Below are 18700 nucleotides of genomic sequence, written 5' to 3'. Positions count from 1 at the left end.
TTCTACGTCATCCACCTTGAAAGGCTTTCAGGTATGATAGGTAGTGCAAGCTAGAGAAAAGTGATTATTACATTTTAAATATGGATATTTTTCTTACAAAAATGCATCGATTCGCAACAGGAGGCCTTTATTTACCCCCCGGAGCTGTGTGGAGCACTATTTATTATGGATGGATGCACTTTATTGGACTTGTTTGGGACTGATGAAGAGAAATATTTGCCCATTGCCATTATAAAGCTTGGAGGAGCCAGAATTTTTTTTTAAATATAACTCAGATTGCATTCGACTGAAAGAGGGAAGTCATATACACCTAAGATGCCTTAAGGGTGAGTAAATAATGGGCTAAGTTTAATTTTTGGGTGAACCAACCCTTTAGAATAGCCTAATTCTGCGGGAAAACGTCAAACTTGGTAATACTGCTGTTGCAAGTGAGGATTTTTCAAAATCGAGTACTCAAATTGAATCTAGGAATCATGCAAGCCCTAATATATCCACCTTTTCCTTCAATGCAGAAGTAACCATATGGGCAAGACTTCCAGTTCATTAGCCACTATAGGGAAATAACAAGAACAATAACAACAGTGCAGTAAATGGTAAAACTGCTCGCACTACAAACCAGTGTGTTTGTGTTTGTGTACATTAAAATAATGTAAGACACACCAATATTACACAGCAAAACAAGCTATTTTGTACAGCTAAAAATAGCTAGAGGCCGATGAGACCAGAAGCCAAACCCATAAAATTTACAAATGATCCTTGATCGCTCTTACGTGAAGAAAAAGGTGGATACATTTCTTTTTTGGGGTACAGATAACAGTCAAAGTTGAAAACAAATGAAAATGACTTCCGATTATAATATTTTCATTTTAATCCCCTTTTAAACTTCATATATACAGTAGACTCCAGAAGTTTAAAAGACTGGACCATTGTACAATATATATACAAATGTATAATCACAGTTTCACTCACTATACAATCAAGCAGAGCACAAAGGACAGACCGGAAACAGAATCAACATCTTTTTTTTTTTCCTCAATTTACCATTCACAAACATACATACATACTTCAAGAGATCTTGTATTTTGAGACATTAAATAAATTATGAATGTAAAGTACACTGATAAATTAATCAACAGATTATAGAGTCTTCATTTCACTATTAAGGGCTGTGTAAATGCTTATTTTTTCTGCTAAGCATTGCATAATTTCCTCCATCCAGCGTTTTCCGGAATGTCTGCAATGTGTTTGGGATTTGGGAGTGCTGAGAGCTACAGCACAGACTCTGTGTTAAAACAGCTGATATGACCTTGACAAGCTTATAGTGGAGTATGTCAAGTTATTATAAACCCTTTATCACAGTGTATGGGCATGATTTTACTTTCAAAAGCTGGAGAAAACCCAAAAGACTGAGAATGGCACTATAATGGTTGGTAAACCGCCGGAGATCCTGCCACTCATCACAAATGCACTCTAAGGTAAATGTAAAAAATCCATCAGCAGCATCCGATGGGGCGATCCTTCATCGTGCACCCCTGCAAAAAGGGACGGAAGGCAAAGCAGACCTGTGATGCCTCAGGCAGTCGCAATTTGTCGATTGGAATGGATTCAACTCTGCACGATGTTGTGTACCATATGGTTACATCACCACGGAATAGGGGATATTTTGCTGGAGTCTCAGATGGGACGCTGGCCGGGGCGAATACGGCTCAGTCGAACAAACAAAAAGGGGGGTTAAAATTGCACTTTTGCCCTTAGTATTTACAATGTCTCCTTCATTTCACAGGGATTTTACACTCTATGTCTCTTTGGGGAGCAACAGGCTCTTCAAAAAGCAGCATCAGAATGTCATTAATTAAAAAAAACCTGGAACATAAAAATAATTGCAAGCTTGTTTATACAGAAAACAGAGGTAGAAAGTAGGAAAAAAAGCAAGAGGAGGGGGGAAAAATAACAATAATATTTAATTCCAACTTAATCCAGAACTGCAAGCTCCCTTAAGACTAGCCCTAGATGTATCAAAATTTCTGAGATGTAGTTATTCATTCTGATTAATGTGTTTAACTACATAATGAGACTGTGTTTTTTGGCATGGCCCTTCTCCCCTAAGTGCTTTGCGAGAGATAATGCCATTCGGGTGTAGCGGTAGCCTAGCAGCAGCCCGAACGGGGAATGTTGCCCACACTCCTGGGTCAGAGCGAGTGGGATTAGACGCAAGGGTCCTTCTCATTACACAATACATTCATTAATTGGCACGTTTGCATGAGGGGAAAATGACCTGCGACGTGGAGCGGCCATTAACCTGCGATGTGATGAATGGAGGAAAAGCCTCTGAAAGCCTCTAAAGAGCTGCAAAATTCACGGGTCTCCATTAGTCTGCAGCTTTTTGTTCTTCGTAAGAGTACGGGGTCACATTTATGAGAATAGTCATTCATCTACCTAACTTCATACACCACGTTGTTGATTTAGGACTGCAGTTTTGCTCTGAACCTGTTGAAGCGAGTCATCCAGGCACAGTTACATCGCAGGGGACGGAGAAGAGAGGACAGTCGGGCACGTTGTGAAAGAAAAAGTGAGCTGAGATTCTTAATAATCTCTTTGCTTTCCAGTCATCTGTAAGTATCCTTAGCACAGCTCAGTCCTTTTTTTGAACTGTGCCTCCAGTGTATAAAAACTTAGTCTTATGAAAAGAGCACTGTTTTGATCCCAAACAGAGTAAATCGTTTCATAACGGGCTCAGTCGTACAGCGTGTGCTATTTATTGTAACATCCTTCCCCTCGACTCACTTCACTTCCTTCCGGCTGCGTCGTCCGGCACCCTTTGCTGTTTGATTAGTCGTTCGATCTCAGAACCCAGCGTTTGGAGATTCTCCTGTAGTGAGAGAAACAAATCAGACAGCTGTGAGGACTAATGCTATTATTTTCGCTCCCATTCAGCAAAGAGGCACATCTGAGAGAGAGGCGAGCCCGTAAGCTAGGATAATCAGGCAATTTCAGGCTGTTTTGCTTTGAAACGGTCTGATTTCCTGCTCATCTCATGCTAAGACTGTAATCCTGCCATTGTGCTTTGAATGGAGCTCTGCGTTCCCCTTACGCACTGTCCTCAAAACATACTTTATTAATTTTTTTCCTGATCTCCCCACTGATGTGCTCCCTCAAACAGGAAAGCTGCTGTCCCTGTTGTGACCTGGATGCGGTTCTATAACCGAGAACTGGTCAGTGCTGGCATGGGAATTTGCCCACTTACTCAACAGTCATCCATCACCAACGAATTTGCTTTTCTTCCGATAGCATCATCAGGAATGTAGTTACGCAGAAGCTTAGTTTAACAATTGCAATTACATCAGTGGATGCCATTGTGGAACTCAGTACTAACATAAATATTTCAACACCTAGTTTGGCTATATATGGTCAAACTTTTGCAATTTCAACAAATGCATGCGGTGAAAGGACATGAAGACCCTATGAAATTGCTTGATGAGAGCAATTTTCTCTTTAGTGATAATGTACATCCTGTTGAATCAGGAGGACATATCAAGGGGCTCGTCTAGGAAAACACGATATATTGGTAAATATTTCTTGCCATTTATCATTTTTGGATATTGTACATACACATTACCTTACTATAATGTTGTGATAGCCAAAATTATTAGTAGCACCAGTATCTTCCCAGTTAAAATAGTTTAAGCCCATTATTTCTATCTTTTGCTGTAGTGTGTCAGTAGAAAATATCAGTTTACATTTCCTTTTGCCATTAATGATCTCATCATCATCCAGTTTTTCAGGAATGAAAAGAAACAGAATAAACTGAGACAGACTAAATTCAGAAGAACTGTGTGTTCAAGAATCCTACCTTCAAAGCTAAAGTACTGTTACAAGATTTAGGCACTTGTTTAATGTCTTAAATAGATTCTCTTTATCAATTAGCTTCTATTAACTAAATTAAATCAACACTGGGTGGGACCATCCTTTGCGTTTAAAGCAGCTTTTGCCCTAGGTGCACTTGCGCATAGTTTTTCAGGTAGCTTTGCAGATAGGTCTCCTAATGCATCTTGGAGACTTTGCCACAGTTCTTCTGAATTTAGTCTGTCTTTAGTTTGTTCTGTTTGTTCATGTAATTTCAGACAGACTGGACGATGATGAGATCAGATCTCTGTGTGGAGCACTGGCTGTTATCAGACTCCTTGTGCAAACAAAATTCTTTCTGGATTGTTATAATTAATGGCAAAATGAATGTTTGGAAATGTAAACTGATATTTCCTACTGACACGCAAATCAACTTTTAGAAATAGCGTAAATCAACTTTCAACAAGGTGAAAGCTGCGCAATTGTGAGTTTTGTGTAAGGGCAAAATGGTATATTTTGCATGCATATTTTGCTCATATTCATGCTGACCATGCAAATTTGCTGTGTTTACAAACAGACAGCTGCCTGTTTTCAAAGTGACTTTGTATAGTGTTTTGTAAGTGTGTGTCATAATTTCTTCAAGTTAAACCAAACTTTTATTTTGATAGCTTGTTGTAAAGATCTTTCTGTGTCAGTGTGCATTTGATGATAGTTTTTCTTAAATAAAATGGTGAAATGCTAATGAAGTGGCTCTCGGAGCAGCTCTGGAGAGGAAGTTCACATGGACTGTCTTCATATATCGAGGCAGAAGATGCTGAAAACACTTGAGTTTGTGCAGTAGATGAAACTACAGCCCTATTCGGATTGCAATTGTTTCTCATGTGGACCTCTGTAAAAATACACTACCAGTCAAGAGTTTTTGAACCTTAAGATGTTTTTTAAAAAAGTCTCTTCTGCTCACCAAGCCTGCATTTATTTGATCCATAGTACAGCAAAAACAGTAAAATTGAGAAATATTTTTACTATTTAAAATAACTGTTTTATATTTTAAAATGTAATTTATTCCTGATTTCAAAGTGATTTTTATTACTTATTTTTATCATTACTCCAGTCACACAATCTTTCAGAAATCATTGTAATATTCTGATTTGCTGCTCAAAAACATTTATTAAATGTTGAAAACAGCTGAGTAGCATTTTTTCTTTAAAGAATACAAAGTTCAGAAGAACAGCATTTATCTGAAATAGAAACCTTTTGTAACATTATAAATGTCTTTATCATCACTTTAAAGCATCCTTGCTAAAAAAAAAAGAAAAGAACACATTTTTATAATTTCTTTGCAAAAAAATAGTGAATAATGTTACAAAAGCTTTTTTAAAGCTTTAATGTGAAACTGAAGACTGGAGTAATGATGCTAAAAATGTAGGTTTGATCACAGGAATAAATTACATTTTAAAAAATATATTCTAATATAAATAAATAGTACAAACATTTCAAAATTTGCTGTACTTTGGATCGAATAAAAGCAGGCTTAGTGAGCAGAAGACTTGTTTAAAAAAAAAACGTACTATACAAAAACTTTTTCATATGCTCAAATTTCTTCTATTAAAATGATGGATGTCATTAAAAATTTAGAGATTAGCAGAAATAGGATAATGCAACCTAAGGTAAACATAAAGCTGCTTGGCTCATTTTTTGTATATAACTGTATATAATACATTTTACAAATTTTACTGCATACTGTTGCTGCCATAATAATGACTGATTTCAAATAATGGCATGCTATTCGTTCTTTTCTCTTTCTTCTTTTTCTTCTTAACAGCTCTAAATTGAAATATTGTTCTTGTAAAAACCTTCCAGAATTTCATCTTTTTTATTCAGTAGTAAATATGCATGCAAATCAAAGAGAAGTGGTCAAAAAGGATTTAAACATTGAATTTTGAATCGATTTCTTCTTGAAACTCAGAGATGCGAATTCGGACAGCAATTAAATTACCACACGACCTTGGTGTTTGTCAAAAAAAAACAAAAAAAAAAACAGGTAATTCATCCGGGGATTTTTACGCAGGTGGTGGGAGATGGCAATGAAATCACTTGACTAACCCTTGTAAATGTTGGTATTGTCTGAATCAGGTTTATGCCACGATGGGCTGTTAAATTAATCCAAAGTAAAAATAATCAGAGCTTATCATCATTATTGACAAGACACAAATCTCCCGTTTTAATTATATGGAGGGATGGTTTGGATGCGGATGGTCAGGTATACCTTCAGTGTGATGTTTTTGAGAAGGGTGTCTTCTAGCACAGCCTGGAGTTTGCGGTTGATTTCCAGAGAGAGGTCGAGAGTGAGGCCACTGTCAGCAGGGTGGGAGGAGTACAACGATGCCATGATACCTCCCCTCCGGCTCAGGTGGGCTTTGTTAAAATCCGAGGCTTCTGAAGACAAAGCTCCAGACTCTTCTCTGAGCACGTAACTTTGTATAATCCTGCAAGAAAACACACAGAGCTTAAATTGCATTGTGCAGTTAATAGCTTATATGTACATACACATACAGCAAATCTCAAGCCATAAATACCATTGTCACACCATAACCCTCAGTGACGAGGTAAAAGGTGACGTTACTAACAAACCCAAGGACAGAGAAGGAACAGAAGGCAGCCTTTAAGACCCCATTAGCTGTATCCAACTCATCAGTGTCTCTCTCTTTCCCTCTCTTTCACTCTAGATGATAAATGAGTTTCACAAATAACAGATTAGAGGGCTTTGAACAGCTAAATCTCACCCAGCCTGTCTCATAAGTTTTATTTAACGTGACACTCGTTTTATTAAAAAAAGCTTTTCATGTCATTGTCACTCTTGCATGAGTACTTCTTGAAAAAAAAAAAATCTATTAGCCTGTTTTAATTAGTGAATGAATATAGTGATCATCTACAAAAGTAGATAAGGAACAGGCTTCTTGATTTTGATTTAAGACGGAAAGGTTTTTGGGTTAAAGGCTTTTCATAGAAGCACAGGTTTTTAATTAAAAAAAAACAGACATTATATGTAACTTTCCCTGAGTGAAAACAAATCTCAGAAAAATAAAACTTTACCAGAGCACAGAAAAAGAGATGACCGCATTTCACCAAATTTGGAATTAGGAGTATATACGTGACCCTGGACCACAAAACCAGTCTCAAGTTGCACGGGTATATTTGTAGAAATAGGCAACAATATATTGTATGGGTCAAAATGATCAATTTTTCTTTTATGCCAAAAATCATTTGGATATTAAGTAAAGATCATGTTCCATGAAAACATTCTGTACATTTTCTATGTTAAATATATCAAAACTTAATTTTTGATTAGTAATATGCATTGCTAAGAACTAAATTTGGACAACTTTAAAGGCGATTTTCTCAGTATTTAGATTTTTTTGCACCCTCAGATCCCAGATTTTTAAATAGTTGTATCTCAGCAAATATTGCCATATCCTAACAAACCATGCATCAATGGAAAGCTAATTCATTAAGCTTTCAGATGATGTATACATCTTAATTGAACCGTTATGACTAGTTTTGTGGTCCGGGGTCACATATTAGGAGTATATCTTTTCCTAGTTTGCAACCAAAACGTCAATCCTTAATTCATGCAATCATAACTGATGTTTAAAAACCCAGAGTTTTGAAATTTTAAAATAGCCTTAAGTTATAAAAAAAAACATAATTAAGTTTAAGTGCTTCAATTTGAACCACAGATGGAAATCTAAAGTAATTATCATCCCCATCACTATTGTTGTCCATTTAATATGCAAATAGAAAAGGGAGAAAGAAAGAAAAAACAACCTGTGTGGTTTTCTATAAAGGATGATGTAGTGATAAAGTGATCTTTTAGTCTCCGGGAGAGAGTTCTCTCTTTAGCCACTGCTATTTCAAATCTATTTTCTCTCCAGTGACGCATGGCCCAAATAGACAGAATCTGATTCTAATGGTTTCTTCAGACCAATGCTCGAGACAAAGACATTAGAGGACGTGAGGCTTAAGGTCTTCGCCTGAGAATAAGACTATATAAGTGCTTTCTGAATTCACTCGCATTTCACTGTTTGAATCTGAAAAAAAAAAAAACACTGGGGCATCTATCAAACAAACTTTTAAAAAGAGTTGTGTTGTTTTCCATCCTGGTGACTCAAAATCTCTCAAAGAGGTTATTTATCAGAGTGACAGGAAAGAAACCGGGGAAAATTCATATATGCTTTGCAGACATAAGTCTGATGTGCTGATGCTACATAAAAGACGAACACCCACACATATACAAACTCATAAACACACAAAAGAAAGAAGACATAAAAGCGAATAACTTACCTTTGCTAATATGGGGTTCAAATGGACCCCAGCTCCATAATGACAGTATTTAACAAAACGAAACACAAAGAAATTAAAAAGCTGCCTCTAACTAAACATACAGTACATGCAAACCCATACATTTTTTTCTAGCACAATTTGGTAGTAATCCACTGCTACTATTGATTTTCTTTTTTTTTTATTATAATGGGCCATTCTACCAGTCTTGGTTCACATTTTGAAAAAAATGTCTTTTTCCATAAATGTTGTATGTATGGAAATTGTATAATATCCAAGGTAGACATTTCTAGTAATTGTGCAGTTAAATCTTGTATAAATATTGTATTTTCAGAAGGTTTTGGAATATTTGCCATCTCCCCTAATGTGTCACTACTGAAACAGTAATATATAATTTAATAAGAAGGGTTATATTGACCTATTGGGATTTTGCTTAATAATATTGCAAATATATATTTTTTCTATTATTAAAAAGTTTTCAGAGGCAAATCAGTAACAATTTCAATTTTAACAATATTTCAAGTGTGATTTATGAGATTTTTGTATTTTGAATCCAATATTTTGTTGTAAAAGATTTCAAACTTAAGGATTTATTAGTTTCAACTATAATAACATCTTAGTTTTTTCTGACAAAACATCCCATGTTTTGGTTGTGAAAGCACATTTTTTGTAGTGACAGTAATGTTTTGGTAGCGACCGCAACATATTATAAAATTTTAACCCACATACTAAAACGATACTAAAAAATTTGCATAACTGTACTAAAATTGTTTATGTCCCACAAAAAAAAAAAGAATTATGTGTTACCTTTTGTCAGTACCAAAACAATGATGACATGTTTCGTTTGTGACTTTTACGGTAGTGACAATTTAATAGGATATTGCTTAAAAAAACAAAGATGTCACTACTGAAACTTCACTTTTTTTAAATTATAAAGATATTTTTAAAACAATGGAATAAATTCAAATATTATTTTAATATCATTTTCATAAGTTGAAATTTAGGGGTTAGGGTTTGAGAGAGCCACCTCCCAATTGAAAGAACCCAATAAATGATGATTTCATATATATTAAGCTTACTGATATTTTAAATATTATTGAGGCTTGCAATAGATAAATAGACAATGAAAACCTAAATGCTTTTTAAATGTGTTTTCTAGTTAAGGAACAGCAGTTTGCACCAATTCCGTGGACTGGCCCATATAGGACAGTGGAGAACTGACAGTAAGCTTGAGAGAAAGAGAGGGGAATTGGATCAGGACATGACCCAGGCTGGACAACAGATGTACTACACTATGTGCCACAGCTCTGACACCATTCTGACATTTGATTTTGATATGTAGACCTATTTGTATAAAACAGATCACAGTTTCAGCTTAAGCACAGTGGCATGGCCTGATTCTCACAGCCTAGAGACTGAAAAAGTGAAAGACAGCAGGAACACCAGAAGAGTGTAAAAAAAAAAAAAAAAAAAACAGATACGAGCCATAGGGCGAAATAAAGACAGTTATGACTTGACAGTCTGTTTGTATATGTGAGGCATCAAAAGACAAAATGTGAAGCTTTATGTTTATTTTATAAGGATTGTGAATTTCTAGTTCTACAGCTGAAGCACAAGTTAAGATGAGGGCTCATACCATAGATCTAATCAAATCAAAGGTAAATCTAGACAGCGTATCCCTGTCTCAATCACAATGCAAAGGAAAATACCCAGAGTGTGGAAAAAATTATTTGATCCCCTGCTGATCGGTCTGTAATTTAAATGGTAGGTTTATTTTAACAGTGAGACAGAATAACAACAGAAAAAATAAAGAAAAATGCATTTCAAAAAAGTTCTAAATTGATTTGCACTTTAATGAGTGAAATAAGTATTTGATCCCTTACAAATCAGCAAGATTTCTGGCTCCCAGGTGTCTTTTATACAGGTCACGAGCTGAGATTAGGAGAACTCTCTAATGGTGCATTCACACCGGAAGCGAATGAAGCGGCAAGCGCGAGTGATTTACATGTTAAGTCAATGCAAAGACGCGTATCCTGCCATCCTGCGGTGCGAAATGCACGAATGGCGGCGCAAAACGCGCGAATAGCGCAAATGGAGCGGCACGCATTGAGCGTTTCATGCGATTATCGCGCAAAATGCGCAAGTTCAAAAATCTGAACTTTGGCGAAAATCCGTGCCGCATTAACCAATCAGGAGCTTGCTCTAGTAGTGATGGAGGCAGAAATAAGAAAAAACAATGGCGGACAAAATCACCGTTGCTGTCTGTGGTTACTCGGAGCTGTACAATACATCTTTGGACTTTTGTAGAAACAGGAATAAAAAGGATCTTGCTAGGAAGAAAGTGAGTGAAGAGGTCGGACAATCTGGTTAGTTTTAAAAAAACTCAATTTGTCCTACATATACATACATATTGAGACTACAAGCAAGCTAAAGCTGGCATATTGAGCTCATTCACCTATTTTATAACTACTTTCCCGCTGACGAGTGGCAGAAGCCCCTCCCATGACGCTAATTTGCGTCTGTTGTGAAGAAAACGTCACGCGCGAATGACGCGAATTTTACCGCACGAATGGTGCGAGTAAACTCAAATGTTCAAGCGTTCAACTACGCGCGAATAGCGCGTTTTTTCCGCGCAAGTCGCGTCCGGTGTGAACGCACCTTTAAAGGGAGTGCTCCTAATCTCAGCTTGTTACCTGTATAAAAGACACCTGTCCACAGAAGCAATCAATTAATCAGATTCCAAACTCTCCACCATGGCCAAGACCAAAGAGCTGTCCAAGGATGTCAGGGACAAGATTGTAGACCTACACAAGGCTGGAATGGGCTACAAGACCATCACCAAGCAGCTTAGTGAGAAGGTCACAACAGTTGTTGCGATTATTCGCAAATGGAAGAAACACAAAGTGACTATCAATCTCCCTCGGTCTGGGGCTCCATGCAAGATCTCACCTTTGTGGAGATGAGAACAGTGAGGAATCAGCCCAGAACTACACGAGAGGATCTTGTCAATGATCTCAAGGCATCTGGGACCATAGTCATCAAGAACACAATTGGTAACACACTACATAGTGAAAGACTATGAAAAGACTTCTTGAGCAAGATCCCCCTGCTCAAGAAACCACATGCACAGGCCTGTCTTAAGTTTGCCAGTGAACATCTGAAAAATTCAGAGGAGAATTGGGTGAAAGTGTTGTGGTCAGGTGAGACCAAAATCGAGCTCTTTGGCATCAACTCAACTCGCCGTGTTTGGAGGAGGAATGCTGCCTATGACCCCAAGAACACCATCCTCACCATCAAACATGGAGGTGGAAACAATATGTTTTGGGGTGTTTTTCTGCTGAGGGGACAGGACAACTGCACTGCATCAATGGGACATCATATACCATCAGGGGTCGTGAATGGGTATGACCCAAAACACATGGCCAAGGCAACAAAGGAGTGGCTCAAAAAGAAGGGTCCAATGACCTAGTTAATGACTTGGAGAGGATCTGCAAAGAGGAGTGGGACAAATTCCCTCCTGGGATGTGTGCAAACCTGGTGGCCAACTACAAGAAACATCTGATCTCTGTGATTGCCAACAAGAGTTTTGCCACCAAATCATGTTTTGTGAAGGGGTCAAATCTCACTCATTAAAATGCAAATCAATTTATAACTTTTATTGAAATGTGTTTGTTTTGTTGTTGTTGTTATTATCTCTTACTGTTCAAATAAACCTACCATTAAAATTATAAACTGATCATTACTTGGCATAGCATGGGAACAAGTATTATTTTTCCTCACTGTACTAGTTACCAGTCTTTGCAGTCAGATAGCATTTCATACACAACTACATTATTAAAGTTTCTGAAAATGATGCTTCCCACAATGTTGGAGTTAACCTGTTTCGATGATAGTCTGGCTCCTCGGATTGACACAGCAGGAGTTCAGAGCCTGAACATTCAATCATTTTTTCCCACACATTTCATCATCCGCTGGACAAAAATCTCAAAAAGTAATAGCATACCTTTTTACACCAATCTATATGATTTCTTCATGCTCAAGTTTAAGTTATAAGGGCTTGTTCAAATTTAGCAACCACCACTAAATATAGCAATGATTTATGCAGCAACTCAATACAAATTAATCACATGCAAATCCAACAGCACTTGGTATCAATTCCAGAACATCAGCGATTTCCTCTAAACCGCCCGTGATGAAAAGCGCAGTGAGCATACTTAGGTTTATCTCTTTAGAGATAAATGGAAATCCTCAGGTAGGTGTACTCACGCTGTTAAATCAAGGAAACGTTATTAAATCAAGCTCAGTTTTATGCTGTAATCAATTTCCACTGAGCCTTCAATGATATACCGGCCAGATCTAACCTTCCCGTGTGTCAAAGAATCACTCAGTCGATAAACACTGGGAAACATTCCACTGCTTGGCGAATTTGGACTCATTGAGGAAGCTCAGCTGCATGTAATGGCAAAAGATCAGCTAAGGAGGCTAAATTAAGCCTGACCTCAATGGGATGTGTCTTTGATTAGAACAAATGAATGTGGGTTAGTGCAGGTGGACCGATTCAAGGGCTATCATTACTCAAGTGATGAGAAAGGGACAGAATTGGCATTTTTGTCCAGAGTGGTGGCGGCAACCCAAGTCGCAGCATTCTGCGGCATGTTAAATTATTTATCTCATCCAAAGACAAAAACAAAGTGCTCTTGTTCTCTAAGACCAAGCAAAAAGATGTTCTTTTTCTGTGGTGAAACGGGCATCCGCAGCCTGATTCCTCATGTATGAAGGTGTGTATTAATATGTATCAGGCATCATTAGCAATCTCGGTGACGCATCACTCCCGCAAGAACCGACAGCTATAAATATCACTGCCAAGACCTCTCTGTCAGAAGCATAGGTTAGCTCAGTGTGCGTGTGAAAGAAAAAGATGAATGTCTGCCAGATTTCCTTTTGTAATAAAAGTCAGACAAGATACAAGCCTTGGTCAGGAAGCTCTAGACAAATAAATAAAGGAAAAAAAACAACAAAAGAAAAATAAAAAGAGAAAAATAAGAGAAAGAGAGGATGCAAGAGAAGGACAATGACCAGCCAAATTCATCCAGACGGAAAGGAGGGGCGGTACTGAGAAATTTTCCAAACCATGAGCTCAGAGCTTCTCTATAGTGGCAATAAAAAATATTTAGACACTTAAAGTGTAGCTTCATAAAATAACATTTGAATCACGATGATTTAACAATGTCTATACAACCTTTCTATGTGTCAGTTGCATTTTTATCTATGCAGGGTCTGAAAGCTCTTGGATTTCATCAAAAATGTCTTAATCTGTGTTTCGAAAATGAACGGAGGTCTTACAGGTTTGGAACATGAGGGTGAGTAATTAATGACAAAAATTATCTTTTTTGGGTGAACTATCTCTTTAAAACTGCCTGAATATCTAAATGTTAGAAATTAAATACACTATATGGCCAAACTTGTGTTTTAATTTATCAGTATTTTCATGAAGGCAAATTTGCTATATTCATTTAAAAATAAATACCACATTGGTATTTTATTAGACATTCATGCATTTTTCAGTGTGGCATAAGCATCCAAAAGCGTTCTGGTGCCACTGTATCATTCTACATTATTAATTTTCTATTAAACTCATGACTTCTATTGGCGTTCTTCATCAACTTCAGATATATAAGAAAAAAAAAAAAATATATATATATATATATATCAACGTCAGCCGGGTAGCTTCAGGCTCATTTGTAAATGTCAAATTAAGCTTTGGGATGGGAGCAAAGGAAATTTTCCCCATCGTCTTTTACCTTCCACTCTGTCTTTTTCACTCTCACTCACTTTGTCTTTTTCCTGATCTCCTCCACCAACTGTTTAATGTGGTCCTCCATGAATTCAATCTTCTCGTTTTTACGAGCATGTGCCTTCTGTAGCCGCACGATGCGCTCCACCAGCACAGCCTTGTCCACCTCGGGAAAACTGTCCACCACTACCACAGACGAACCGGATTGATTCTCTGGAGAGCGATCATCCATACTACTGCCCCGTGCGTTTAGAGAGCCTGAAAGTGAGAGATTGTGTAGCTAGTGTCACACTATAAGAGCAATATTACAAACAACACAGAAAAGAATCCTGGCACTAAGATTAGAAGAATATCCGTGGTTCAATACAAGTTAAGATTTATGCCGCAAATGCTGCTGGTAACAATCAGAAATTCATTGTGACTCATGTCTTAGTCTTAAAAATTGCAGGTTACAGTAACACACTTATAAGAAAGTAAACAAGGTCAGCATTCCAGAGGGTTTAAATACACTAGATTTGTTTTAAAAGCATATACATGATTTTTTTTGGTAAAATTTGACAGTATTTTAGTTTTATATTTACCTAAAGTTCTTTTAGAAAGTGGGACTACTTTTCTATATGTACTTTTACCTTTAGCTTTTTGGCTTGTTAGATTCAGACAGTGAAATGATGTTGATGTAAAAACCTGTGCTGAACCAGAAACATTATATACATAAATAGTTTACATACATACATACATACATACATATACATTACCAGTCAAAAGTTTGTGAACAGTAAGATTTTTAATGTTTTTTTAAGTCTCTTTTGCTCATCAAGCCTGCATTTATTTGATCCAAAGTACAGCAAAAACAGTAAGTTTGAAATATTTTTACTATTTAAAATAACTGTTTTCCATTTGAATGCATTTTTAAAATATAATTTCAAAGCTGAACTTTCAGTATGACTACTCCATGCTGATTTGCATTTTTATTATGATGATGATTATTATTATCGATATTTAAAACAGTTGAGTACATTTTTTTCAGGATTCTTTGATGAATACAAAGATCCAAAGATCAGCATTTATCGGAAATAAAAAGCTTCATTCAAAAGCTTGGAGTCAGTATAATTTTTTATTATAACTTTTTGGAAAATAAATGTTAGAAATTAATACTTTTATTTAGCAAGGATGCTTTAAACTGATCAAAAGTGATGATCAATGCATTTATAATGTTACAAAAGATTCAAAGAAACCTGAAAAATTCTACTCAGCTGTTTTCAACATAATAAATAATTTTTGAGCAGCAAATCAGAATATTAGAATCATTTCTTAAGGATCATGTGACTGAAGTAATGATGTTTGAAATATATTCAAACTGAAAACAGTTATTTTAAATAGTAAAAATATTTCAAAATTTTACTGTTTTGCTGTACTTTGAATCATATATGTGACCCTGGACCACAAAACCAGTCATAAGGTTAAATTTGACAAAACTGAGATTTATACATCATATGAAAGCTCAATAAATAAGATTTCTATTGATGTATGGTTTGTTAGGATAGGACAATATTTGACTGAGATACATCTATTTGAAATCAGAAATCTGAGGATGCAAAAAAATCAAAAAGACTGAGAAAATCACCTTTAAAGTTGTCCAAATTAGGTTCTTAACAATGCATATTAAAATCATAAATAACATTTTGATATGTTTACAGTAGGAATTTTACAAAAAATCTTCATGGAACATGAACTTTACTTAATTTCTTGATGATTTTTGGCATAAAAGAAAAATCAAAAATTTTGACACATGCAATATATTTTTGGCTATTGCTACAAATATACCCCAGCGACTTAAGACTGGTTTTGTGGTTCAGGGTCACATATAAGCAGGCTTGGTGAGCAGAAGAGACTTCCCTAAAAATCTTACTGTTCAAAAACTTTTGACTGGTAGTGCATACATAGTCTTTCATGCTCACCAAAGCTGCATTTTTGTATCTTAAACAGTAAAATCTGTAATTTAGTAAAATATTATTACAGTTTAAAATAACACTTCTCTATTTGAATATATGTGGACCTTTGTAATACCTTACATAATGACTATTCATAGTTATAGACTATTCATAGTTAGCCCTTTCAAAAGTATAATAGGTAATTATTATAACATACAATAACATGCATGTGCATCCAACTATTTATGAAAAGATATGGATAAAGTGTACTGCAATTAAGCAACATCACATGAGCAAGAGGTCTAAAAATCAGCAAGGGTGAACTGTTGTATAAGACAATATGAATGCTTTTATAATGCGTTATATATAGGCCTCACGAAGAAAAGAAAAAAATGACTGAGTGCGTGTCGCTCTCAACATCTCTAATGAAGTGTTAAATAGATGTACCTGAAGAACTGGAGCGGCTGCCCATGCTGCTGCCCTCTCGATCACATCCGCCATTCTCCACCTGCTCCAGCTTCTTACGAGCTACACAAGGACACAAACACAATAAGTTCTTTCTTTCCTTCTCTTACACTGACAAACACACACACACGTCTGGCACAGACAAACACCTCAGTAACAGTAATGGGCCAATGACAGAGTGCTTGTACCACTCACTGCCTCATTCTAGCACTGCACCTGCTGTGGGGGGTTATGACCTACCATAAAACTCCCACCCACTTGGCACATCTGTAGCGTCCATCAACTATGTAGAATTAAGGGTTACATTTAACATGCAGACCTTGAAAAGATACTGAAGATCACAGGAACCCAAATGGGAGGAGGAGGAAAAAAATAGATTAGTTTAAAAATACCTTCACGTACAGTATGCCTCCTCCGACACTAAAGAGAGTCCCGTGGCGCACGTTCCTCTCCCTTGCCCTCCCTTTCCTCGTCTCTCCTCTCAAAGAAAGTCGCTATGAAACAGTCGTGTGCCCTAACCTAGCCTTTCCTGCGGCTACAGGCAGGCACAGATACATAAACTCAATCTGTCTGCAATGAACGTCAGTCTGCCCCACCGAGAGCGTCAATATGGCTTGATAATTACTAACAGCGCCTGTGGGCTCCTGGGAGCGTGGAGAAGTAACTCACTGCGAGCCTATTAAAATAACAAATCGAATTCTAGTTAAGACATCTAGACACAGAGGGGAAAAACAATACGAGACTGGAACGATATAGCCATTTTTCGTAATTGTGTTATGATTTGTTATTTTACTTTGCATTAAAATCATTCGCGTCAGTGGTTCTTAATTGGAGGGCCATATCGCAACTCAAAAAAATGGGTTGCTCTAATATAAAAAACAGCATGAGAAAAAATATCAGTGCTTAATGAAACTAAACTTACAATGGTGCTTATTTAGGATTAAAAATAAATAAGATTTTCAAAGGGAGGAGAACGTTTCCCATATTGACGTCAAAGGTTGTGCGTCCAACTCTACAGTATTTTGGCGGGAGTTACTTGGTAGAAGCGAGCCAAATTAGGAAGATGCCAGCATGGACCTGTTGTGTGACATGCTCTCATCCTTAGAAAACATGAACAAACTACGCAACAGGCAGAGACTACATTAAATACTGCCTTATCTTACATAACTATGTAACACAACATTTTAAATGAACAAATTCCATTTTATAGGTTTCTTTAGTAAACAACACTGCTCATTTTGGTAGCTACTAGGGTAAAATCTGGGTTCAAAGCCAGTTTGATGCTTAAAGGATTAGTTCACTTCCAGAATAATTTCCTGATTATTCATTCACCCTCATGTCACCCAAGACGTTCATGTCTTTCTTTCTTTAAAGCAAAAGCAATTCAAGTTTTTGAGGAAAACATTCCAGGAATTTTCTCCATATAGTGGACTCCACAATGGGGATCAATGGGTTGAAGGTCAAAATTGCAGTTTCAAAGTGCTCTACATGATCCCAGCTGAAGAATAAAGGTCTTAACTAATTAAATAAACAGTAATTTTTTACAAAAAATTGCTAGTTTTGCATTAGCTTGACTAGTAAACCAGTGAACCAATAAACCAGTGTTTACAAAGTGAACGTGCAAAGAAAGTCCAAAGCCCTTTACAAAAAAAGGTAAAAGCAACATTTTTGGACGATTTTGAAGTTGGAGGAGAAAATGGGATGGAGTTTTTCGCCCTAGCCTACCTTTCTAAACCAAAGTGCACACTGCACAGATGAGGAACTAACCACGTGTGATCTTTCCAACATGATTATGCAAATTGTGAAGATGCGTAGACGAGCATCACAGAGCTACTGCAAGATGAGCATATGAGGTTAAAAAGTATGTGTTTTTTATAGAAAATGACCGATCATTTCGCTAGATAAGACCTTTATTCCTCGCCTTGCATGTACAGCCCTTTGAATCTGCACTGAAACTGCAGTTTGAACTGTCAAACTATTGGCTCCCATTGAAGTCCACTATATGGAGAAAAATACTAGAATGTTTTCCTCAAAAATCTTAATTTGTTTTTGACTGAAAAAGAAAGACATGAGCATCTTGGATTACATGGGGGTGAGTAAACTATTAGAAAAATTCTTACTCTGGATGTAATCCTTTAACATCTTGAAAACACCATGAAAAGCTTGTTTTGCAAAAGCAAGTGGCTGCATTTGAAATAATGTACTTTTTCACTATTTCCAGCCTAAGTATACATAAAATATATAAAATAATTAATAAACATCAATAAATTCTACACATAACAAACCAACAATAAAAACCAAAAATAAAATGCATAGATACATAAAAATA

At 36.5% G+C, this 18700-nt stretch overlaps 1 protein-coding gene across 1 annotated transcript in view; it reads right to left on the bottom strand.

The window, feature by feature from the left end:
• Positions 1 to 850: 850 nt before the first annotated feature.
• The window catches only part of ccdc186 (coiled-coil domain-containing protein 186), a 35131-nt gene continuing 17281 nt past the window's right edge, over positions 851 to 18700 (bottom strand). Inside the window, exons 13-16 of the mRNA XM_073828320.1 lie at positions 16354 to 16434; positions 14014 to 14233; positions 6110 to 6329; positions 851 to 2869 (exon numbers count right to left, since the gene is read on the bottom strand). Of these exons, the coding sequence (XP_073684421.1) occupies positions 2786 to 2869; positions 6110 to 6329; positions 14014 to 14233; positions 16354 to 16434 (605 nt within the window). The 3' untranslated portion in view covers positions 851 to 2785. The remainder of the gene's footprint in view (positions 2870 to 6109; positions 6330 to 14013; positions 14234 to 16353; positions 16435 to 18700) is intronic.

Source organism: Garra rufa, chromosome 22 (genome assembly GCF_049309525.1).
Source record: "Garra rufa chromosome 22, GarRuf1.0, whole genome shotgun sequence".
Lineage (NCBI taxonomy): Eukaryota > Metazoa > Chordata > Actinopteri > Cypriniformes > Cyprinidae > Garra > Garra rufa.
This window is presented reverse-complemented; position numbering and strand designations above follow the sequence as displayed.